General features: G+C 40.7%; 1 protein-coding gene across 19 annotated transcripts in view; it reads right to left on the minus strand.

The window, feature by feature from the left end:
- LOC134728417 (zinc-regulated GTPase metalloprotein activator 1A-like) overlaps nt 1-24805 on the minus strand; it is a 46857-nt gene that overhangs the window by 2071 nt on the left and 19981 nt on the right. For 2 of the 19 annotated variants that reach the window (XM_063604080.1, XM_063604082.1), the window contains 5 exons: nt 22118-22164; nt 20349-20435; nt 17674-17718; nt 13547-13686; nt 11895-12827 (listed from right to left, as the gene is read on the minus strand). In XM_063604080.1, coding sequence (XP_063460150.1) covers nt 12565-12827; nt 13547-13686; nt 17674-17718; nt 20349-20435; nt 22118-22164 — 582 coding nt within the window. In that variant the 3' untranslated portion in view covers nt 11895-12564. Of the gene's footprint in view, nt 1-375; nt 524-2016; nt 2310-3310; nt 3535-11751; nt 11809-11894; nt 12828-12997; nt 13687-16342; nt 16381-16785; nt 16831-16961; nt 17085-17673; nt 17719-20348; nt 20436-22117; nt 22165-24805 lie in introns of those variants that run through there. The other 17 variants (XM_063604084.1, XM_063604090.1, XM_063604085.1 and 14 more) reach the window with 17 other exon arrangements.

The following is a 24805-nucleotide window of genomic DNA, read 5'->3' on the forward strand; positions in this document are numbered from 1 at the left end:
GCCGCTCTGCCCCCCCTGGCTCTTGGGACCCCCATCGCAGGGGGGGAGGCACCCCCTCGTGGCGGGGACTGAGAGCCAGCCCCTCTTCCCTCCATTTCTCTTAGGACCCCCATCGCAGGGGGGGAGGCACCCCCCGCGAGGCGGGGACTGAGAGCCAGCCGCTCTTTCCCCCCTGGCTCTTAGGACCCCCATCGCAGGGAGGGGAGGCACCCCCCGCGAGGCGGTGACTGACAGCCAGCCCTTCTTCCTCGCCCAACTCTCAGGATCCCCATCACACGGGGGAGGCACACCCCGTGAGGCGGGGACTGAGAGCCAGTCCCTCTTCCCCCCCGGCTTATGACCCCCATCGAGGATTCTAAGATCCTTAGGACTGACCTGGAGGGCTGTGGGTATTAGGTGTCCAAGAAGAAAACTCAGATCTGCCGACGACCGCAGGTAGCTTACTTGGGATTTACTATTCGACAGGTGTCCGAAAGCAGCCCGGGATCCGAAAGAAAGCAGGTCATTTGCAATCTTCCGGAGCCTAAGGGCAGAAGGCTGGTGAGAGAATTCCTAGGAGCTGTGGGGTTTTGTAGACTGCGGAGCCCAACTTTGCAGTCTTAGCCACGCCTTTGTATGACGTCACAAAGGGGGGCGGGGACCGGCAACTTTTGGAATGGGGATTCCAACAACAGCAAGTCTTTCATGACTTAAAGGAAAAACTTCTGAAAGCCCCAGCCCAGGGGCTAGCGGATCTCACAAAGCCTTTTCCACTGTATGCGTCAGAGAAAAGATGGCAGCTGGACTTTAAACCCAAACTGTGGGGCCCTGGCTGAGGCCGGTGGCCTACCTCTCTAAACAGCTAGACAGGGTTTCTAAAGGATGGCCCCCCTGTTTGAGGGCCTTGGCAGCAACTGCCCTGCTAGTACAAGAAGCAAATCAGCTGACTCTTGGGTAAAACCAGAACATAAAGGCCCCCCAAGCTGTGGTGACTGAAAGCCAGCCCCTCTTCCCCACCTGGCTCTTAGGACCCCCATCGCAGGAAGGGGAGGCACTCCCCGCGAGGCGGGGACTGAGAGCCAGCCCCTCTTCCCCCCCTGGCTCTTAGGACCCCCGTCGCAGGGGGAGGAGGCACCCCCAGCGAGGCGGGGTCTCAGAGCCAGCCCCTCTTCAACCACTGGCCCTTAGGACCCCCATCGCAGTGGGGGGAGGCACCCCAGCGAGGCGTGGTCTCAGAGCCAGACCCTCTTCCCCCACTGGCCTTTAGGAACCCCGTCGCAGGGAGAGGAGGCACCCCCCACGAGGCGGGGACTCAGAGCCAGCCCCTCTAAGCCTTCTGGCTCTTCGGACCCCCATCGCGGGGGGGGAGGCACCCCCCGCGAGGCGGGTACAGAGAGCCAGGCCCTCTTCTGCTCCTGGCTCTAAGGACCCCCATCACAGGGGGGGGAGGCACCCCCCGCGAGGCGGGTACAGAGAGCCAGCCCCTCTTCCCCACTGGCCCTTAGGACCCCCATCGCAGGGGGGGGAGGCAACCCCCACGAGGCGGGGTCTCAGAGCCAGCCCCTCTTCCCCCACTGGCCCTTAGGACCCCCATCGCAGGGGGGGAGGCACCCCCCGTGAGGCGGGGTCTCAGAGCCAGCCCCTCTTCCCCCACTGGCCCTTAGGACCCCCGTCGCAGGGGGGGGAGGCACCCCCCGTGAGGCGGGGTCTCAGAGCCAGCCCCTCTTCCCCCGCTGGCCCTTAGGACCCCCGTCGCAGGGGGGGGAGGCACCCCCCGCGAGGCGGGGTCTCAGAGCCAGCCCCTCTTCCCCCGCTGGCTCTTAGGACCCCCGTCGCAGGGGGGGGAGGCACCCCCCGCGAGGCGGGGTCTCAGAGCCAGCCCCTCTTCCCCCGCTGGCTCTTAGGACCCCCGTCGCAGGGGGGGGAGGCACCCCCCGTGAGGCGGGGTCTCAGAGCCAGCCCCTCTTCCCCCACTGGCCCTTAGGACCCCCATCGCAGGGGGGGGAGGCACCCCCCGCGAGGCGGGGTCTCAGAGCCAGCCCCTCTTCCCCCGCTGGCTCTGAGGATCCTCCGTGGACTCACAGCCTCTTTACCATATTGTGAGTAATATCATCTCCCCCTCTGGAGATTAAGAACTCTTTCACAGACGGGTGTACACCCTCGGTGTACAGAGGGTGTACACCCGTCTGTATTGGGAGTAATATCATCCTCTTCCTCCCTGAATATGAAGAACAGTATCACAGGGGTGTTTCTACTCCCTGCGATATCGCGTGTCATATCCTCCTCTCCCACGTTGCAATTAGAAGGAATATCAGTGGGGGCGTGTCCACCTGTAGGGAAAAGAGAGAGAGATCAGACTGTCACTGTGTCCATGTAGAAAGGAAAGACATAAGAGACTCCATTTTGAAAAAGACCTGTCCTTTAAACAATTGCTTTGCTGAGATGTTGTTAATTTGTAGCTTTGCCCTAGCCGCTTGGCCCCAGCCACTTTGACCCAACCTGGAGCTCACAAAAACATGTGTTGTATAAAATCAAAGTTCAAGGGATGTAGGGCTGTGCAGGACGTGCCTTGTTAACGAAATGTTTACCAGCAGTATACTTGGTAAAAGTCATCGCCATTCTCTAGTCTCAATAAACCGGGGACACAATGCACTGTGGAAAGCCGCAGGGACCTCTGCCCTTGAAAGCAGGGTATGGTCCAAGCTCTCTCCCCATCTGATAGTCTGAAATATAGCCTCATGGGATGAGAAAGACCTGACTGTCCCCCAGCCCGACACCCGTAATGGGTCTGTGCTGAGGTGGATTAGTAAAAGAGGAAAGCCTCTTGCAGCTGAGATGGAGGAAGGCCACTGTCTCCTGCTTGCCCCTGGGAACTGAATGTCTCGGTGTAAAACCCGATTGTACATTTGTTCAACTCTGAGATAGGAGAAAAGCTGCCCTGTGGCGGGAGGCGAGACATGTTTGCAGTAACACTGCCTTGTTCTTCTTTACTCCACTGAGATGTTTGGGTGCAGAGAAACAAATCTGGCTTACGTGCACGTCCAGTCATAGTACCTTCCCTTGAACCTAATTATGACATGGATTCTTTTGCTCACATGTCTTCTGCTGACTCTCTCCTTATCATCACCCTGCTCTCCTACTACATTCCTTTCTGCTAAAATCATGAAAATCATAATCAATAACAACTGAGGGAACTCAGAGGCTGGTGCCGGTGCAGGTCCTTGGTGTGCTGAGCGCCGGTCCCCTGGACCCACTGTTGTATCTTTACACTTTGTCTCTGTGTCTTATTTCTTTTCTCAGTCTCTCGTCCCACCCAACTAGAAATACTCACAGGTGTGGAGGGGCAGTCCACCACTTCATCCACCTTCTGTCATATTGAAAGTAACATCATCTTCTTCCCTCCAGGATCGTGGGAATAATATCCCTGGGGGGTTTCCACTTTCTGCCATGTATGTAGTCATATCACCCCCTCCGCCGTGGAATATCATTAAGGAACATCTCACACGGGGGTGTATACTTCCTCCGATATTGGGAGTGACATCAACCTCTCGGTCTCTGAATATGAGGAAGAAAATCACAGGGCGGGTGTACACCTCGTGCTCTACGATGGGGAGTCATATCTGTCTGTTATGGGGAGTAATATCATCCTCTCCCTTTCAGGATACTAATAACAGTTTAACAGGCTGGGTGAACACAGCCTGCGATGCTGAAATTATTATCATCCTCTCCCCCTCTTCCTCCCCTGGCTCTTAGGATGCCCATCTCAGCGGAGCGAGCCACCCCCCGCGAGGCGGGGACTGAGCCAGCCCCTGTTCCCCCCCTGGCTCTTAGGATCCGTATCGCGAGGGGGGGAGGCACTCCCCGCGAGGCGGGGACTGAGAGCCAGCCCCTCTTCCCCCACTCGCTCTTAGGACCCCCATCGCAAGTGGGGGAGGCACCCCCCGCGAGGTGTTGACTGAGAGCCAGCTCCTCTTCCCCTCCTGGCTCGTAGGACACTCATCACAGGAAGGGGAGGCACGCCCAGGGAGGTGGGGACTGAGAGCCAGCCCCTCTTCTTCACCTGGCTCTTAGGAACCCCATCGCAGGGGGTGAGGCACCCCCCGCGGGGCAGGGACTGAGAGTCAGCCCTCCTTCCCCCCCTGGCTCTTAGGACCCCCATCGCAGTGGGGGGATGCACCCCTCGAGAGACGTGGACTTAGAACCAGCTGCTCTACCCCCCCTGGCTCTTGGGCCCCCCCTCGCAGGGGGAGCGGCACCCTAGTTGAAAGTAGAATTGGTTTTTAAGGGCATGGCTAAGGCAAAATTAGAAATATATATATATCAGGCTGGGTGTGGTGGCCTACTCATGTAATCCCAGCACTTTGGGAGGCTGAGGAATGAGGATCACTTGAGCCCAGGAGTTTGAGACCAGCCTAGGCAACATAGCAAGACCCCACGCTTACAGAAAATTTAAAAAAAAATTAGGCATGGTGACACATGCCTGTGGTCCCAGCTTCTTGGGAGGCTGAGATGGGAGGATCACTTGAGCCCAGGAGGTTGAGGCTGCAGTAAGCCGTTTGTGCCACTGCACTCCAGCCTGAGTGACAGAGAACCCCATCTCAAAAAAATAAATAAATAAAAAGAAAGGAAATATATATAGGAATGGGAATTAGAACTCTCAAGTATAGAGCCACCCACTATGCCTACCCTTAAGCAAAACTGCCCCACCAATTCAAAATACCCAGACACATGTCCATTTTCATGATCTTCTATGGACACATACGAGACTTATGAAATATTCATTGCAGCATTATTTGCAATAGCCAAGCTGTGAAAACAAGTTAAATGTCCACTAACAGAAAAAGGGATAAAGCAAACGTGGTATATGTAGAAAATGGAATATTATTCAGACTTAAAAAGGAAACCTTGCCATGTGCAAAAACATGGATGAACCTTGATGACTTTATGCTACGTGAAATAAACTAGTCACAGAAAGACAAATAATGCATGATTCCACTTGTGTCAGGTAATTAAAATAGTCAACCCCACAGAAAGAGTGTAGAATGGTGGATGCCAGGGGCTATGAAGACAGGGAAATGGGAAGCTGCTATTCAAGGGGTATAAAGCTTCAGTTATAAAGAGTGAAACATTCCAGAGATCTGCTGCACATCCTCATGCCTATAGTTAGCAATACCGTATTGTACACTTAAAAAATTGTTAAGAAGGTAGATCTCATGTTAGATGTTCTTACTACAATAAAAAAAGAAAAAGATACTGATGCACAAGAATAACTAAATTTTCTTCCCTCCCTTACCAAAAAGATTCCCCACAGGAGAAGGCAGAAAACTAATCCATTATTAAAGTGAAGAGAGGAGAGAGGAGCCAAGATGGCCAAATAGGAACAGCTCCGGTCTACAGCTCCCAGCGTGCGAGACGCAGAAGACAGGCGATTTCTCCATTTCCATCTGAGGTACCGGGTTCATCTCACTAGGGAGTGCCAGACAGTGGGCGCAGGTCAGTGGGTGCGTGCACCATCCACGAGCTGAAGCAGGGCGAGGCATTGCCTCACTTGGGAAGCGCAGGGGGTCAGGAAGTTCCCTTTCCTAGTCAAAGAAAGGGGTGACAGAGGGCACCTGGAAGATCGGGTCACTCCCACCCGAATACTGCGCTTTTCCGACGGGCTTAAAAAACGGCGCACCAGGAGATTGTGTCCCACACCTGGCTCGGAGGGTCCCACGCCCACGGAGTCTCGCTGATTGCTAGCACAGCAGTTTGAGATCAAACTGTAAGGCGGCAGCGAGGCTGGGGGATGGGCGTCCGCCATTGCCCAGGTTTGCTTAGGTAAACAAAGCAGCCAGGAAGCTCCAACTGGGTGGAGCCCACCACAGCTCAAGGAAGCGTGCCTGCCTTTGTAGGCTCCACCTCTGGGGGCAGGGCACAGTCACACAAAAAGACAGTAGTAACCTCTGCAGACTTAAGTGTCCCTGTCTGACAGCTTTGAAGAGAGCAGTGGTTCTCCCAGCAGGCAGCTGGAGATCTGAGAACGGGCAGACTGCCTCCTCAAGTGGGTCCCTGACCCCTGACCCCCGAGCAGCCTAACTGGGAGGCACCCCCTAGTAGAGGCAGGCTGACACCTCACACGGCCGGGTACTCCAACAGACCTGCAGCTGAAGGTCCTGTTAGAAGGAAAACTAACAAACAGAAAGGACATCCACACCAAAAACCCAGCTGTACATCACCATCATCAAAGACCAAAAGTAGATAAAACCACAAAGATGGGGAAAAAACAGAGCAGAAAAACTGGAAACTAAAAAACAGAGCGCCTCTCCTCCTCCAAAGGAACGCAGCTCCTCACCAGCAACGGAACAAAGCTGGATGGAGAATGACTTTGACGAGCTGAGAGAAGAAGGCTTCAGACAATCAAATTACTCCGAGCTACGGGAGGACATTCAAACCAAAGGCAAAGAAGTTGAAAACTTTGAAAAAAATTTAGAAGAATGTATAACTAGAATAACCAATACAGAGAAGTGCTTAAAGGAGCTGATGGAGCTGAAAACAAAGGCTCGAGAACTACGTGAAGAATGCAGAAGCCTCAGGAGCCGATGCGATCAACTGGAAGAAAGGGTATCAGCGATGGAAGATGAAATGAATGAAATGAAGCAAGAAGGGAAGTTTAGAGAAAAAAGAATAAAAAGAAACAAACAAAGCCTCCAAGAAATATGGGACCATGTGAAAAGACCAAATCTACATCTGATTGGTGTACCTGAAAGTGACGGGGAGAATGGAACCAAGTTGGAAAACACTCTGCAGGATATTATCCAGGAGAACTTCCCCAATCTAGAAAGGCAGGCCAACATTCAGATTCAGGAAATACAGAGAATGCCACAAAGATACTCCTCGAGAAGAGCAACTCCAAGACACATAATTATCAGATTCACCAAAGTTGAAATGAAGGAAAAAATGTTAAGGGCAGCCAGAGAGAAAGGTCGGGTTACCCTCAAAGGGAAGCTCATCAGACTAACAGCTGATCTCTCGGCAGAAACTCTACAAGCCAGAAGAGAGTGGGGGCCAATATTCAACATTCTTAAAGAGAAGAATTTTCAACCCAGAATTTCATATCCAGCCAAACTAAGCTTCATACGTGAAGGAGAAATAAAATACTTTACAGACAAGCAAATGCTGACCGATTTTGTCACCACCAGGCCTGCCCTAAAAGAGCTCCTGAAGGAAGCGCTAAACATGGAAAGGAACAACCGGTACCAGCCGCTGCAAAATCATGCCAAAATGTAAAGACCATCGAGACTAGGAAGAAACTGACTCAACTAACGAGCAAAATAACCAGCTAACATCATAATGACAGGATCAAATTCACACATAACGATATTAACTTTAAATATAAATGGAGTAAATGCTCCAATTAAAAGACACAGACTGGCAAATTGGATAAAGAGTCAAGACCCATCAGTGTGCTGTATTCAGGAAACCCATCTCACGTGCAGAGACACACATAGGCTCAAAATAAAGGGATGGAGGAAAATCTACCAAGCAAATGGAAAACAAAAAAAAGGCAGGGGTTGCAATCCTAGTCTCTGATAAAACAGACTTTCAACCGACAAAGATCAAAAGAGACAAAGAAGGCCATTACATAATGGTAAAGGGATCAATTCAACAAGAAGAGCTAACTATCCTAAATATATATGCACCCAATACAGGAGCACCCAGATTCATAAAGCAAGTCCTGAGTGACCTACAAAGAGACTTAGACTCCCACACAATAATAATGGGAGACTTTAACACCCCACTGTCAACATTAGACAGATCAATGAGACAGAAAGTCAACAAGGATACCCAGGAATTGAACTCAGCTCTGCACCAAGCAGACCTATTAGACATCTACAGAACTCTCCACCCCAAATCAACAGAATATATACATTCTTTTCAGCACCACACCACACCTATTCCAAAATTGACCACATACTTGGAAGTAAAGCTCTCCTCAGCAAATGTAAAAGAACAGAAATTATAACAAACTATCTCTCAGACCACAGTACAATCAAACTAGAACTCAGGATTAAGAATCTCACTCAAAACCACTCAACTACATGGAAACTGAACAACCTGCTCCTGAATGACTACTGGGTACATAACGAAATGAAGGCAGAAATAAAGATGTTCTTTGAAACCAATGAGAACAAAGACACAACATACCAGAATCTCTGGGACGCATTCAAAGCAGTGTGTAGAGGGAAATTTATAGCACTAAATGCCCACAAGAGAAAGCAGGAAAGGTCCAAAATTGACACTCTAACATCACAATTAAAAGAACTAGAAAAGCAAGAGCAAACACATTCAAAAGCTAGCAGAAGGCAAGAAATAACTAAAATCAGAGCAGAACTGAAGGAAATAGAGACACAAAAAACCCTTCAAAAAATTAATGAATCCAGGAGCTGGTTTTTTGAAAGGATCAACAAAATTGATAGACCGCTAGCAAGACTAATAAAGAAAAAAAGAGAGAAGAATCAAATAGACGCAATAAAAAATGATAAAGGGGATATCACCACCGATCCCACAGAAATACAAACTACCATCAGAGAATACTAAAAACACCTCTACGCAAATAAACTAGAAAATCTAGAAGAAATGGATAAATTCCTTGACACATACACCCTCCAAAGACTAAACCAGGAAGAAGTTGAATCTCTGAATAGACCAATAACAGGAGCTGAAATTGTGGCAATAATCAATAGCTTACCAACCAAAAAGAGTCCAGGACCAGATAGATTCACAGCCGAATTCTACCAGAGGTACAAGGAGGAATTGGTACCATTCCTTCTGAAACTATTCCAATCAATAGAAAAAGAGGGAATCCTCCCTAACTCATTTGATGAGGCAAGCATCATCCTGATACCAAAGCCAGGCAGAGACACAACCAAAAAAGAGAATTTTAGACCAATATCCTTGATGAACATTGATGCAAAAATCCTCAATAAAATACTGGCAAACCGAATCCAGCAGCACATCAAAAAGCTTATCCACCATGATCAAGTGGGCTTCATCCCTGGGATGCAAGGCTGGTTCAATATATGCAAATCAATACATGTAATCCAGCATATAAACAGAACCAAAGACAAAAACCACATGATTATCTCAATAGATGCAGAAAAGGCCTTTGACAAAATTCAACAACCCTTCATGCTAAAAACTCTCAATAAATTAGGTATTGATGGGACGTATTTCAAAATAATAAGAGCTATCTATGACAAACCCACAGCCAATATCATACTGAATGGGCAAAAACTGGAAGCATTCCCTTTGAAAACTGGCACAAGACAGGGATGCCCTCTCTCACCGCTCCTATTCAACATAGTGTTGGAAGTTCTGGCCAGGGCAATCAGGCAGGAGAAGGAAATAAAGGGTATTCAATTAGGAAAAGAGGAAGTCAAATTGTCCCTGTTTGCAGACGACATGATTGTTTATCTAGAAAACCCCATCGTCTCAGCCCAAAATCTCCTTAAGCTGATAAGCAACTTCAGCAAAGTCTCAGGATACAAAATCAATGTTCAAAAATCACAAGCATTCTTATACACCAACAACAGACAAACAGAGAGCCAAATCATGAGTGAACTCCCATTCACAATTGCTTCAAAGAGAATAAAATACCTAGGAATCCAACTTACAAGGGATGTGAAGGACCTCTTCAAGGAGAACTACAAACCACTGCTCAAGGAAATAAAAGAGGATACAAACAAATGGAAGAACATTCCATGCTCATGGGTAGGAAGAATCAATATCCTGAAAATGGCCATACTACCCAAGGTAATTTACAGATTCAATGCCATCCCCATCAAGCTACCAATGACTTTCTTCACAGAATTGGAAAAAACTACTTTAAAGTTCATATGGAACCAAAAAAGAGCCCGCATCGCCAAGTCAATCCTAAGCCAAAAGAACAAAGCTGGAGGCATCACAGTAGCTGACTTCAAACTATACTACAAGGCTACAGTAACCAAAACAGCATGGTACTGGTACCAAAACAGAGATATAGATCAATGGAACAGAACAGAGCCCTCAGAAATAACGCCACATATCTACAACTATCTGATCTTTGACAAACCTGACAAAAACAAGCAGTGGGGAAAGTATTCCCTATTTAACAAATGGTGCTGGGAAAACTGGCTAGCCATATGTAGAAAGCTGAAACTGGATCCCTTCCTTACACCTTATACAAAAATCAATTCAAGATGGATTAAAGACTTAAACGTTCGACCTAAAACCATAAAAACCCTAGAAGAAAACCTAGGCATCACCATTCAGGACATAGGCATGGGCAAGGACTTCATGTCTAAAACACCAAGAGCAATGGCAACAAAAGCCAAAATTGACAGATGGGATCTAATTAAACTAAACAGCTTCTGCACAGCAAAAGAAACTACCATCAGAGTGAACAGGCAACCTACAAAATGGGAGACAATTTTCACAACCTACTCATCTGACAAAGGGCTAATATCCAGAATCTACAATGAACTCAAACAAATTTACAAGAAAAAAACAAACAACCCCATCAAAAAGTGGGCGAAGGACATGAACAGACACTTCTCAAAAGAAGACATTTATGCAGCCAAAAAACACATGAAAAAATGCTCACCATCACTGGCCATTAGAGAAATGCAAATCAAAACCACAATGAGATACTATCTCACACCAGTTAGAATGGCAATCATTAAAAAGTCAGGAAACAACAGGTGCTGGAGAGGATGTGGAGAAATAGGAACACTTTTACACTGTTGGTGGGACTGTAAACTAGTTCAACCATTGTGGAAGTCAGTGTGGCGATTCCTCAGGGATCTACAACTAGAAATACCATTTGACCCAGCCATCCCATTACTGGGTATATACCCTAAAGGACTATAAATCATGCTGCTATAAAGACACATGCACGCGTATGTTTATTGCGGCATTATTCACAATAGCAAAGACTTGGAACCAACCCAAATGTCCAACAATGATAGACTGGATTAAGAAAATGTGGCACATATACACCATGGAATACTATGCAGCCATAAAAAAGGATGAGTTCATGTCCTTTGTAGGGACATGGATGAAATTGGAGATCATCATTCTCAGTAAACTATTGCAAGAACAAAAAACCAAACACCGCATATTCTCAATCATAGGTGGGAATTGAACAATGAGAACACATGGACACAGGAAGGGGAACATCACACTCTGGGGACTGTTGTGGGTTGGGTGGGGGGGAGGGATAGCATTGGGAGATATAACTAATGCTAGATGACGAGTTAGTGGGTGCAGCGCACCAGTATGGCACACGTATACATATGTAACTAACCTGCACATTGTGCACATGTACCCTACAACTTAAAGTATAATAATAATAAATAAAGAAATTTTTAAAAAACTCAAGAAAAAATAAAAAATAAAAAAATAAAGTGAAGAGAGTTATTTGTGTGAAAACGCTAAGCTAAAATTTTCTATGTATTTCATGCATTTTCTCATAGAAAGAGTATTAGACATAGTGTTTGGTGTAGAAGTGTTAACGATTAGCCTCTAAAGTTAACTATCATTTACACTATAATTTCTACAGGAAAATGCAATATGATTTCCAAACAACCAATTAGTAAAACTTCCAAGAATATACCTCATTAAGAATGGTCTTGTATGCCAAAGGAATGGCAGGAAGCTTAAATCATGGATGCAATTGTGCGAATCATTCCTGTTAACTATGGGGAAAAAAGGTACATAACAATAAAAGTAACCAAATTATACAAAACATACCTTATTCCAGAGAGACTATCAAAGGCATGAAGATCTAATACATTAGAGAGATCAACTCTAAAAGGAAGAAAACTAACGTGAGCAGTTGGAAATTCTGTGAAATACATCCAATTAATCAAGAAAAAAAAACTCTGACTCTTAAAAAATTTTACACATAAAATTCATAGAAGTGGGCAAATGGTGTAACATTTGAATCACAGTTGAATCAAGATTGAAAATTATTTGGTTATTACTTCAATGAATTAGGTTTTTTTTAAACTTTCAATTATCTTTTCAATCCTGAAATTTATGAGCTTTTCAAATACATTTTTATAGCTAAAAAATCAGCTAAAGAACAGAAACTTTTCCAAGCAGCTTATTACTCAAAAGATGAAACAAAAGAAATGACAAATAGAATTAATAAATAGGTACATTCCAGATACCTCTGCAATTTTTGTATTTCTTTTATACCCCCTCCCTTGATATAACATGTAATATAAAAATGAGGAGTCAAATAACCAATGTACAAAATATTAAGTTACTCTAGGACCCTGATCTTCACGTGATTTGATTTCATTCATTCAGAATGGGGCTGCATGTAGAAAGAAAATTCCCACCATCCGAATAGACATTATTTCTCTTAGAATTATTTAATGATAATTAAACTCATTTAATTGAATCAAATGATTCAAATCAGGTGAGAATAAATAACATATCACAATTAGCATTAGGTTTGGTTTAAATATAAAAAAGCAAATTTATAAAGACTGGTGATTGAGTTATAATTTTAACATAAGCCCAGAAAACCACAGAGGACAGGCCGGGCGCGGTGGCTCATGCCTGCAATCCCAGTACTTTGGGAGGCCGAGGCGGGCAGATCACAAGGTCAAGATCAAGACCATCCTGGCCATGGACAACGTGGTGAAACCCTGTCTCTACCAAAAATACAAAAATTAGCTGGGTGTGGTGGCACGCACCTGTAGTCCCAGCTACTCGGGAGGCTGCGGCAGGAGAATCATTTGAACCCAGGAAGTGGAGGTTGCAGTGAGCCGAGATTGCACCACTGCACTCCAGCCTGGCACAGAGTGAGACTCCGCCTCAAAAGGAAAAAAAAAAAAAGAACAGCAGAGGACAGTGATTTCTCATAATCAAAGCTAAGGTGAAGAAATATTTAAAGAAAATGACAAATGTATAGTTTCAAATTTAGATTCCAGAAGCTTGCCAAACATTTCTTAAATTTTCTTACAAGGAAAAAAAACATCATTGGTCAGATTCAAGATTTTTTTTTCTTTAATGCACAAACATATAAGAAAAAACATCTCCTTTATCTTAGGACTGACCAACTGTGCCTGCTTTCTTTATTCTCAACAGTCTATCACATACTCGCACTCGTGACAACAATACTGTGTTAGATTACGAATGCTTGTCTTGGCAAAAGAGATACAAATTCCCATCTTATTACTCCAAAGTTCTATGTTAGTAGACTGTAACAGCAACTCAAATTCTGGGCATTTTAGGTGTACAGAATTAGAAAAATGATCAAGCAAAGAAGCAAATGTTCTATGAAGAAATTTTTGAATATCAGTTTACACTAAAAGGCCAAAGTCTAATATTAAACATATTTCCTTTTTCACCCCCCACCCCTCCCCCCACTACTGAGCATATTTATATTGACAGGTCACAAACAAGGGGCATGGGGGCTCCACTTTGGGAGGCCAAGGTGGGCGGATCACTTTGAGGCCAGGAGTTTGACACCAACCTGGCCAAACCGTCTCTACTAAAAATACAAAAATTAGCTGGGTGTGGTGGTGCACACCTGTAATCCCAGCTACTTGGAGGGTGAAGCAGGAGAATCGCTTGAACCCAGGAGGCAGAGGTTTCAGTGAGCCGAGATCGCACCACCGCACTCCAACTTGGGGGACAGAGTGAGATTCTGTCTCAAACCAGAGTGAGATTCTGTCTCAAATAGATAAAAAATAAATAAAAATAAAAATAAAAATAAACCAAATGAATGAAGTTTCCCTCCAAGTTTGTCATCTTCATCTTAGGAAATAGCTTAAAGTTTAATAAAGTTTACACATGCCAATTTTGTGAATATCAAATTCAACAGTTTGGAAACACAAGCTTCTAAATAAACTGTTTCACTGTGACAGTGTCCTTGAGAATACATGTCATCCTGAGGTAATTCTGCTTTATACTCAGATTCTTTCCATACTTCCAAAAAAGGATCAATATTAGACCTGTACAACAAATTACACTCTTTTACAGAAAATCATAAAATATCCAAGTCTCTCACCAAATTTTCAAAAAAGAGGAAAAGTGTAAGCTTCCAGATGAAAGTTTCTATAGCTTTCCCCAAATTTAGTACCACCATGAAAAAGAAATTCTTCACTCATTCAAGGCATACGACTAGAAAACTAATTTCCATGGCATCAAATTAATTTCCTCCTTTGGAGATAAAACCATGAGATCTTTTCCAAAGCATTAAAATCGCCAAGAAAAAAAAAAAGAAAAAAAAGACCATTACCAGCATTTTAAAACTGAGTAAGAGAATGAAGTAAACAAAAAAGGGAAAGAAAAAGCTTCAAAAGTTCGTTTTTCTCCTCATTTCTTGAACTCTCTATTCCAGAAGTACCTAATGTTTTTCTTAAAAGAGAGGCTTTCAATTTTTCCCTAGGTCTAAAGGCTGCTTTAAGTAGCCTAAGACCAAAGACAGGAGAGTGAAAACGAAGAGGGTTTTGGCTCTCCAAGGTGGGGGTGGAATTGCAGCTACTGCTTAGGGATATTTTCCAGTGGTCATCTCTTCAAACTCCAGTGAGTCTCACAAACAGGGTGCACCAGCCAATCCAAGTATCCAGTATCTACAATGCAAACTGTAGATACTATCCAAATTGACAGTAGATAGCTCAGTAAATAGCTGAGCAAACTGCAATGATAGCTCAGTCTTGAACTCTGGAAATAAATTTCCAAAAGCCTTCCCCAGTGGCACTTCAAACTCAAAAACGTTTACAAAACTAATCACATTTTCCAAACCTGCTTCCACCACTACCCGACCTGTTGCTCCTCCTTCCTGTATTTCCTATACCTCGGAGATTAGCCTCACATTGAATCTACCTCCCAAGAGTCATGTTGCTTTTAAAATCCTTCACTAACTCCTTGCTCCCTACAGAAGAAAATCCAAACTATGTATCATGGCATTCAAGACCCTTTGTGGTAAGTTCTCTATCTCTTCAGTCATACCACTTTTTCTGTGCTACATAATACCAAGTTTTCTAGCCATTCTAAAATATTCAAAGGTCCCTGGAATACAAAATCTTCCTTATACCTGGAAAGTTATCCCTACCCTACTCCATCTGTAAAAGCCTTATTCATTCTTTAAGACTCAGGTCAATGACTGCCTTCTCGGTCAATATTTTCCTGACTCTTTTTCAAGAAAAGTTGAGCAATCATTCCCTCTATTTTCCTATTATTATAGAACTCTGTGCTTTTAAAATTCTTGTATTAATATTAATATCTATTATGTTGCCTTTTTGTTTGTTTGCTTCTGTTTCCCCCCAATGACTGATCTCCTTAAAGGCAGAGTTTTTGCCTTATCCATTGCTTATATAGTCCTTAAAATGCTATGAAATGCATAGCAGGCAGTTTGTGAAATTAATTTAACTTATTATTGACCAGCTGTGTTTTGGTTTTCCTCTGTTCAGTCCACTTACATTTCTAAAAATTAAGAAAAAGTCTAGAGAAGATTAAAATGACACATCTTCTAACCTTTTACTCCTACTTCTGAAATCTATGTGGTTCACTAGTACTTCCATTTGCTACTAAATCAACTTAAGTCTTACCACTAAGACGATGCTACACACTATTCCTTTTCCTTACTCTTAACTACTCAAGGTGAGCCTTTTTCTACACATGCTTATAGCAGTTTATTGTCAGTACTTGTCGGCTACAAAATGGTAAAAAATTTTTTAAAAACAAAAAATAAAACAAAACTTCTATAAGAGTGACTTTGACTATTTTGTTAACCAAATCTCTGGGTTTTTTGTTTGTTTGTTTGTTTGTTTTTTTTTTTGAGACAGAGTCTCGCTCTGTCACCCAGGCTGGAGTGCCGTGGTGCGATCTCAGCTCACTGCAAGCTCCGCCTCCCGGGTTCACGCCATTCTCCTGCCTCAGCCTCCTGAGTAGCTGGGACTACAGGCGCCCACCACCAGGCTCAGCTAATTTTTTGTATTTTTAGTAGAGATGGGGTTTTACAGTGTTAGCCAGGATGGTCTCCATCTCCTGACCTCGTGATCCGCCCACCTTGGCCTCCCAAAGTGCTGGGATTACAGGCGTGAGCCACCGCGCCCAGCCCAAATCTCCAGTTTCTAAACTGGTAAGCTCAAGTTGCTATGCCTCAAGGAATTTGAGAGAATATTTAATGTAAGATTCAGGACCCAATAGTAAGAATTCTACTCAGGACATCTGATCTTCATTGAAAAGGATTCTAATCCAACTTCAGTCCTCATAGCAAGGAAGTACTCTTTCAGAAAGTCCCTAGATTCTCAGATGCATTGGCAAGCACCATACACTGAAGAACTCACAGAAGATTTTAGTCACTTGCTCACTCATCCACTTGAAGTAAGAAAAATCAATCACTGCATGTTTATTGTTCTATAATAAAGCAAATGTTAGAAATAAAAGTTAGAAATGTCAAACACACTAAATTGTTACATAATAAACTAATCAAGACACAACTTTTATTCAGGACATGGATATTTCTGAAATGAAAACAAAAGAAGAGAATTGACTTAAAATGTTTATAAATACGAATATTATGACAGAACCAAAGCTATTTATGAGCATTATTTTTAAAAGCTTGTTTAAGTATTACGCACTTGTCTGTGTGACATTTTGTAAAGCGGAGAAAAATTAAGGAGAAAGGAATTGTAGAACACTAACAGGAAGAGGACAGATACTGAGGAATGGCTCATGGTATAAGTGAGATTATCAGAGACTTTCTACAATGGAATTTGAAATGCAGGGAGCACATTTGGTGTATGGTTGCAGAGGACTTACACTAAGGGCATTCTTCTGCTACCTCTGCCAGCAGATGAGTGGCTCCTGAGAATGCATACCAAATTAATTCCCCAGCTGTTCACATGCATATAAGCAGCTGCTGCTGTTACTGCCTAATACTTTTATGGCAGTCTGTCAGCACCTCTAATCTCTGCCATAGCAGACAAGCCACTCACCTAAGGCCTCTGCTGTACTTCCAAAGAAAGAATTTCTCAAGTAGAGACTGAGTGGAACTAGACTGCCAGCTGTGAGCCTCAGAGCTCCTGGCTGCCTGTTGCTGAGTCTATCAGCTGCTGAGCCTTTCTCACCAAAAAAAAAGAGCTTAATAAAATAACCCTGCACAGAAATTTTCTGAAATTAAGATAACATTCAATGGAAAACAGAATTTAATCTACAGAAATACACTTCACAGATGTTTTAGGAACAGAACCTAGAGAAAATGAAAGTCAAAATTTAATAAAAGAATTTGTCAGGAACTTCAAGGTAAAGACTCCATGTATTTTTTGGCAACTATAAAACACTAAGAAGGCTTTTTAAATATTAAAAAGCCATTTAAACACTTCAAATTAAGATTCCTCAATATACTTCAGATTTCTGTACTGAGTTACCCTCTCGAGTGTTTGTAAGTCTTTTCTTCCTCATTAAGCAAACACTTACACAGTGTTATCATGGCTTTGTAATCTTAGTTTTGAAGACAGGCAAATGTACTAGCCAAATATGCCAAACTAACTTATTAAGAGCATTCCAAACAACATTTTGGATCCAATTCTTTTTAAATGCACTTAGATCTTTCTTATATCAGAATCAAGCATATTTGTCAATTACTTAATGTTTATTATTAATAACTAAAATGATTTGTTATTAATAGGAATAGCTTTTTTAAAGTACCTTGATCTTTGTGTTTCTAAGATTTGTCCTAGTCCATTTATGGATCTGAAATAAATAATAAATGAGGAAGACAAAGTTTAAAAGTAAAAATTAACTTTTTAAAAAAGTATACAAAGTATATTGTTTCTAAAACAGGAAATAAGCATACCCAAATACATCTGGAACCAGAAAATAATTAAAAACAGAAAAACAAAACTTGCTTTAAAAAATAATTATGATTTTCCTTCAAACAATAAATCACATATATTCCACTCATACATCAATAAAGCATATATGCAAAAATTCGCACAACTGTCCGATTAAGGGCTACTTTGTGGTTAATAAAAAGACGCTTCACTTTAGAAAAAATCATTCATAAATAGTCAGTTATCCTAGTGTTCTTAAAAATGAGTAGATACTCAAAATTTTTACGGTGGTCACTTTTTTCCTCAGGCATACATGGTAGAAATGGCTATATACACACTAAAAATAAAAACCTAGTTGTAAGTTGCTTTGCCCCCAGCCTGTCCATAGTATTCACAGTAATTCTAAGTCACACATCCCAGGTTCCTTTATAGAATAACCTCGTCAGTTCCCTAATTAGGCTCTCTACCCGTTATGCCTGTTCTCCCTCTTTTGATACTATAGAATATGGCTTTGTATGGCACCAAAAAGTACCTGTTAAATTCTTTTCAACACACTGTACACCTCATCTATTTATCTTTTCCATTGCCTATCATCAGTCATCAATTCTCTATCATGAATTCAATTGTCTTTAGGGTTACTTACCCAAGATTCTTGCTACTTGTTCAAGTTTGTTCTCATGGGTAAGGCTTCCCACATATAATGATTCTGAGGCAAGTCTCTCCACTATTTTACAAAATTCTTAAATCTTCTTTTTTGAATACACTCTAGTCTGATGGCTAATTCCTCTCAAACATGTTTACCTTTTTTCACCTCCCCAAATATCATTCTGAGTCAGTCACAAGTCTGATATAAAGGGAGGGTAAAAGCCAAAAGGGTGTGTAATTTATCAAATTGCTTCTTCCAAATTCATTTCTAGTACTGTTAACAAGCTGGCTAATAATCAATATTGTCAGTGTCAGAGATTTAGCTTAGGTCTCTATAAGGATATAAAAGTCAAGTAATAATTATCATTCCTTTTATGCCAAAAACGTTTGCTAAATAGATTGTGTTCTTCTTAGCAATCACAATGGTGCACAAGATTTATGAAGAGAAACAAGATTAGAAGACCAGTGTCAAAAAATGTAAAAGCAATCTTCATTCATCACTTTCTCCTTTTCAAAATCAGCCATCTTTTTCTTTCTTCCCTTTTTTACTATACCTTGAACTTACTATGTAAGCTAAGAAAAAAAATTACATAATATAGCTAACAGAGCACTTACTATGTGTCAGCACTGTGCAAAGTTTACCAACATTGTCTCATGTAATACTCAAAGCAAACTTATGATAGGCATTATGCCTTTTACAGAGGAGGCTTTAAAAGGGTAAATAAGCTCCCTAAGAAGACAATGAGAAACAGACCAAGGATTAGAACCCAAGCAGATTCCAAGGTCTGTGATCTTTAACACTACGCAACAAGACCTACCCTCCACGTGGAGACATTATATTTTTTTATAGTAAAGTTTAAGGACATTACTATTAAAATAAGATGAAATATGTGGAAAAAATATGAATCTCTTTCTTCCACAATCATTAATCATGGCAAATAATCTCCTAATGAGCCTTACCTTTATTGATTCAATTTATAATATATACTATATGAACTGAGATGACAGATTCAAAATCTAATGTCAGTAGAACTTATAAATACTAAGAATAGTAATTTTGAGCCATCACGCTCAAAGCATTGTACACATTAAACATAACGAATAATAATAGCTACCGAATGTCTCTCTGTATAGGGCTTTTATTAGTTCAGGTCTTACAAAATAATTCAAAACAAAGCCCCTGAACTATAACCTCATTTGAAAAGTCCATCTTTGTTTTCAAAAGGAATGGGAGTCTCCAGAACAGTCAGCAAAATGACTGTTAGCACGTATTTGAGCATCATTCATATTGTCCTGATTGTCCTATGCTGATCAGCCTTGGCTATGGACAAAGAAGATATTAAAGCAAGCTGGACGACAAGGCATGGTTGACAGTTAAGGAAGATGAAGTCAACAAGAGTTCAGAGAAAACTGAGACCACTTGAGTCAGGGAAGACTTCACATAGGAAGTGGGGAGAGACAGAATAGGCTCTATAGAATAAATTTAAAAAAAAAAAAACAGAACAAGAAAGAACTCAGGGATTGGCAGAGTGAGAATACATTATGAGTAAAGACAGGAACTGACAGGATGCATCCATGGGAAAGTGAATTAACCATCCTGGGTAAAGTTAGGGAAGATTGACATTAGGAAAGAGTCAAAGAGAAGACAGGAAAAGAAAGATGGAGTGAGAAGACCCTGAATATCAGTCTATTAACTGTGAACTATATTCTGCAAGCACTGGGGACTAATTTTATGTATTACCATTTATATAACAATTAGCCATCAACAATATATGTGATTCCCTAACGTTCTTGAAGCAGGTCAACCTTATACCTTAAGTTTCTACAGGGCAACAATCAGAGTAAAAAATATTCTGTGTATACAATATGGATCTGTAGGCAGTTAACACACTTATCATTTTGTACCTAATTGTCGTTCTTAATTTCTTTACATCTTCTTCTGGCACCAAGTCTGTTTTATTAATGAGAATGATATCTGCCAAAGCAACTTGCCTAAAATAGCAAACAAAAAGAAATGTTAAGAAATTTTAAATAATATACACGCATGCAGATTAATACATCAAAAGAGAAATGTTAACAAATTAAAAATAAATAAAAACACCTCACGTAGATCAATATATCAGTTAAGAATTATATAGTGCTCTATAGGAGTGATTCAGTTTACTCCTAATCCGCTAATTTTTCAATGTGAATGAATTGTATTCATTACTATGCAAGTTCAGATTTCACATTACCCATTCGCAAAGTATTTACTAAGTTCTGTTACTTGCTACTCTTGTGCTACAAAGATAAGTCTCAAAAAGTTTACAATCAAAAGGATGATTTTAAACTCATAATTTTCTTTGTGAAGAAAAGCATAAAATTCAGATATCCAATATGGTAAAAAGAAGAAGAGTTTACCTACTAAAATACTGTAATATTTACCAAAATTTTCAAAGAAATAGAATAACTTCACTTAATACTAAAAACTGTATTAAACAGGTTTTTTAAAACTATACTTCAGAGCTGGGCATGGTAGAGCACACCTGTAGTCCTGGCTACTTAGGAGGCTGAGGAGGGAGGATCCCTTAAGCCCAGGAGTTCAAGTCCAACCTGGGCAACATAGCAAGACTCCATTTCTTAAAAAAAATAAGCTATACTTCAGAAGATATATCAGGATATTGCCCATATGTCTTCTTTATCACTATAAATATACTGTATATTATCTCTGTAAAGAATCCAGTTGACTGAATGCTAGATAACAAAGTAGATGATAATAATCAGAAGCTCTATTTTCTATTAACAGGATAGTAAAACTGGAAATTCTTTCAATTTTCCTCAATTATTCAGGGTCTTATGCTTTATCTCAAAGAATACAACTAAATTCTCAAAACTAAATTAACTTTAGTTCACTGAAAGAGCAGGTTTCAACAGTATGTACATCACAAATCCAATTTGGCTATTTTCTATTTGGCTTATTTATATTTTCTATAATAACCATATTTTCATAAGGAAAAAAGTTATAAAAATACTTAAGTTCAGCCAGGCGCAGTGGATTCATGCCTGTAATCCCAGCACTTTGGGAGGCCGAGGCGGGTGGATCACCTGAGGTCAGGAGCTCGAGACCAGCCTGGCCAACATGGTGAAACCCCATCTCTACTAAAAAAAAATAAAATAAAATAAAATAAATTTTAAAAAAATGCAAAAATTAGCTGGGCATGGTGGCGGGTGCCTGTAATCCCAGCTACTTGGGAGGCTGAGGCAGGAGAATCGCTTGAACCTGGGAGGCAGAGGTTGCAGTGAGCCTGCACTTCAGCCTGGGTGACAGAGTGAGATTCTGTCTCAAAAAATAATTATTATTATTATTATACATATATATATATATAAAATCTTCAATCCCAAAGAAATTGTATGACAAGAAAATATTTTTAAATGTTAATATTTCCCGAGTTCCTCAAAATTACAGAACTCCTGTGTTCAGCATTCACTTTATGCTATGACAAAAATGACTTTAAGTAAAAGTTCAGTTATGAGATCATTATAAATAGATAGCAATAATTCAACTAAGGGAAAAAAAGAAAATAAATTTTCCTTGACTATGTTTTAAATTTTCTTAGTTTGTTTTTGGTTTTCATCTTAGTGATTTTTCTCTTTACAATTAGCCAGCAATCAATATATACTTTAAATATGAATACCTAGTAGCTTCATTGATAAGGCCATCAGGTTTCTCTTCTGTTAAATGCTAAACAAAAAAAAGTTTGAATAAAGTTACTATAATACAATAAAAAATCTAATGTCAACACAAAGGATTTTACTTTAGAGACATTTTCTTGCATCTAATAAAAACTTCAACATGTTCTGTTACTGAATACACAAATCCAAAACTAACTTTTCTAGCTGAAAGCATTTTTCTTCCCCATTTGCAATTTTTTTCTACAAGTGAACCTGTGGGGTTTTATACGGGGAGGAAGAGCGCTTAGGATTTCATACTCCTGACCTTTTCTTTTACTTAAAAGGAAAACCCCTTTGATTCACATAATGTCATAAAAACATAGAAGATTACAGTTCAGATTTTAGGTATTTTCCTTCTTACAAAACTGTTCTGGTTCTAAATATTCATTATTACTTATTTTTAAAAAAGGATAACCACTGAAATATACTTTCTTAGAATCTAATATACTTCCCTTCACACCAAACCCCCATATTAGAATCTAAAATACTTCCCTACACCCCAGCCCACAATCATGCACCACGTGAACTCAGTACTAGGCCTTTCAAACACCCTAGAAACAAATAAGTGGTGGGAAGGCTGATTCAGCCCTGATTCTAGCCTAAAAGCAGTTTATCATTTAGAAACCTATACTTGCTAATCTGGCCTCTCAGTGCAACTGTTTATTTTACTGACCTCTCCAGAGTCAGGCTAACTCCAAAAAATATTTTGACACTGACTTAGAGCCCAAGTGGTAGTTTTCATCTCTCTGGAGGCAAGTTTTGTTGTCTGTTTTTTTTTTCCCCCCCTCATAATCCTGTTTACATCCCTAACATCATCAACATCACAAGCTTCTTCTCTGGGAAATTACACTTTTACCCTCATTACCTCAAACCTCAATAGAGGTTCCCTGTCACAATAAAAAGCTGGCTACTGAGGTTTAGAGGCAACTAGATTATAGTAATACTCTATATTTCAAGCCAACTTTACAAATGAATTAAATCCTTGAATCTAACTTTATAAATTATATACATTTTTCTCATTTAGCTTTCATAATAATTATGGGAGATGGCTATTTTCATTTATAAAGGAAGAAACTAAATCTAACACCCTCATCATCACAGGATACTATATTTTATATACAATCACAGGGACTTTTTTTTTAATTGAACACACACCCATCAAGTAAAATGAACATAATTTTAAAGTCTTTGTGAAATCTTTTATGCCACATAAAATCAGTCTGTGTACAATGCTACACAAATGTCAATAACCATATATCAGAGCCAAACCAGTTTCATAATTCACGGGGAGATGATCATTAGGGGTATCTGAATAGTTTGGAACCTCAGAGCAAGCAGGTAATAATTTTATTTAACAAGCTTGATTAGGTCTATAGAAGAAACATTTTTTCCTTCTAAAAGTTCAGCAAATTCTATTTTGAGGAAAACAAAACTGAAATAAAATCATGGCAATGATACTTCTACTTCAGGCAAAATCTTGTTCAATTCAACTGCAGATCCACTCTGCAATTATTGAAGTCACAGAACTTGACAAGTATTGTATCAAAAATCATTCCATGCCAAAAGATCAAGTTTAATATTTTTTTCATAATTCATCTTGGCCTGAGGCTACAACAAGTCCTATTGTTATATACTCTGCCTCTAGAGAATGAGGCTGCTAACAGACCTTGGAATGGTGCCTGGCACAAAGGCTCAAGACATATTTGTTGAATGAATTGTAATTAACACCTCCTGTTGTGGGGATACATAAAAGATGTTACATGAAAAATGCCATCTAACATGCAGCAACAAATCTCTTCCCATTAAGCAGTAAATCTACTTAACAATGATATATTTTTGGCAAGGCATCTGCCTCTGAATGATCCTATAGTACTGAAAATTCTTTTTAAACTGAAATATTTTTCAAGATATTATATTATTGACCTTATGAAAGCTTTTTTAACATATGAAATTGGGGTTATTTGGCTATGAGTTTGTGAGGCATAAAAATGATATGACAGAAGAATTACAGATTTGTTTTTGCATTTCCATGCCTAAATGTAACTAATACAATGTTAGTTTCACAAGGTAATGTGCAATGTTTTAAATGCATTTACCTCTCCAAAATATTAGAATTCTTCACTCAAAGCTAACAGTGGTAGACTAACGTTTTACTACTTCCAGGCAGTCAGAAAGTATCAAATATAAAAATAAATGAAAATCACCCCAAATGAGAGCCTGCCAATATTTACAGCTGTATTAAAATTATATGTAATCATATATAATTATAGCAGAAGAGATAAATGTCCTCTTCTATGCCCATAGGAAAGCTATACAAACATTTTAAAAAATAAGTGCATATTAACATTTATTTTCTTTAGACATCAGCCCTGCATTTCCCTCATGTGACTTCCTACCTTCCCAAGTCAAACTCTGCAAAAAGTATAAAATCAATGTCTTCTATTCAAAAGAACATTCTCCAATAATACATTATATACCATTTGGTCATTAAGTCAGATGACTTTCATTTATAAAATAAAACAAAATGGAAATTTTGGCATTCTATTCCACCTGTATAAGTGAAGAAAAAATTTTTGCAAAATATTTTTTAAATATTTTATACTACATAGATGTCCAAAGTATTCCTTATCTCTGCTTAACAACTATGGCTT

This window comes from Pan paniscus, chromosome 4 (assembly GCF_029289425.2).
Source record: "Pan paniscus chromosome 4, NHGRI_mPanPan1-v2.0_pri, whole genome shotgun sequence".
NCBI classification, from domain to species: domain Eukaryota; kingdom Metazoa; phylum Chordata; class Mammalia; order Primates; family Hominidae; genus Pan; species Pan paniscus.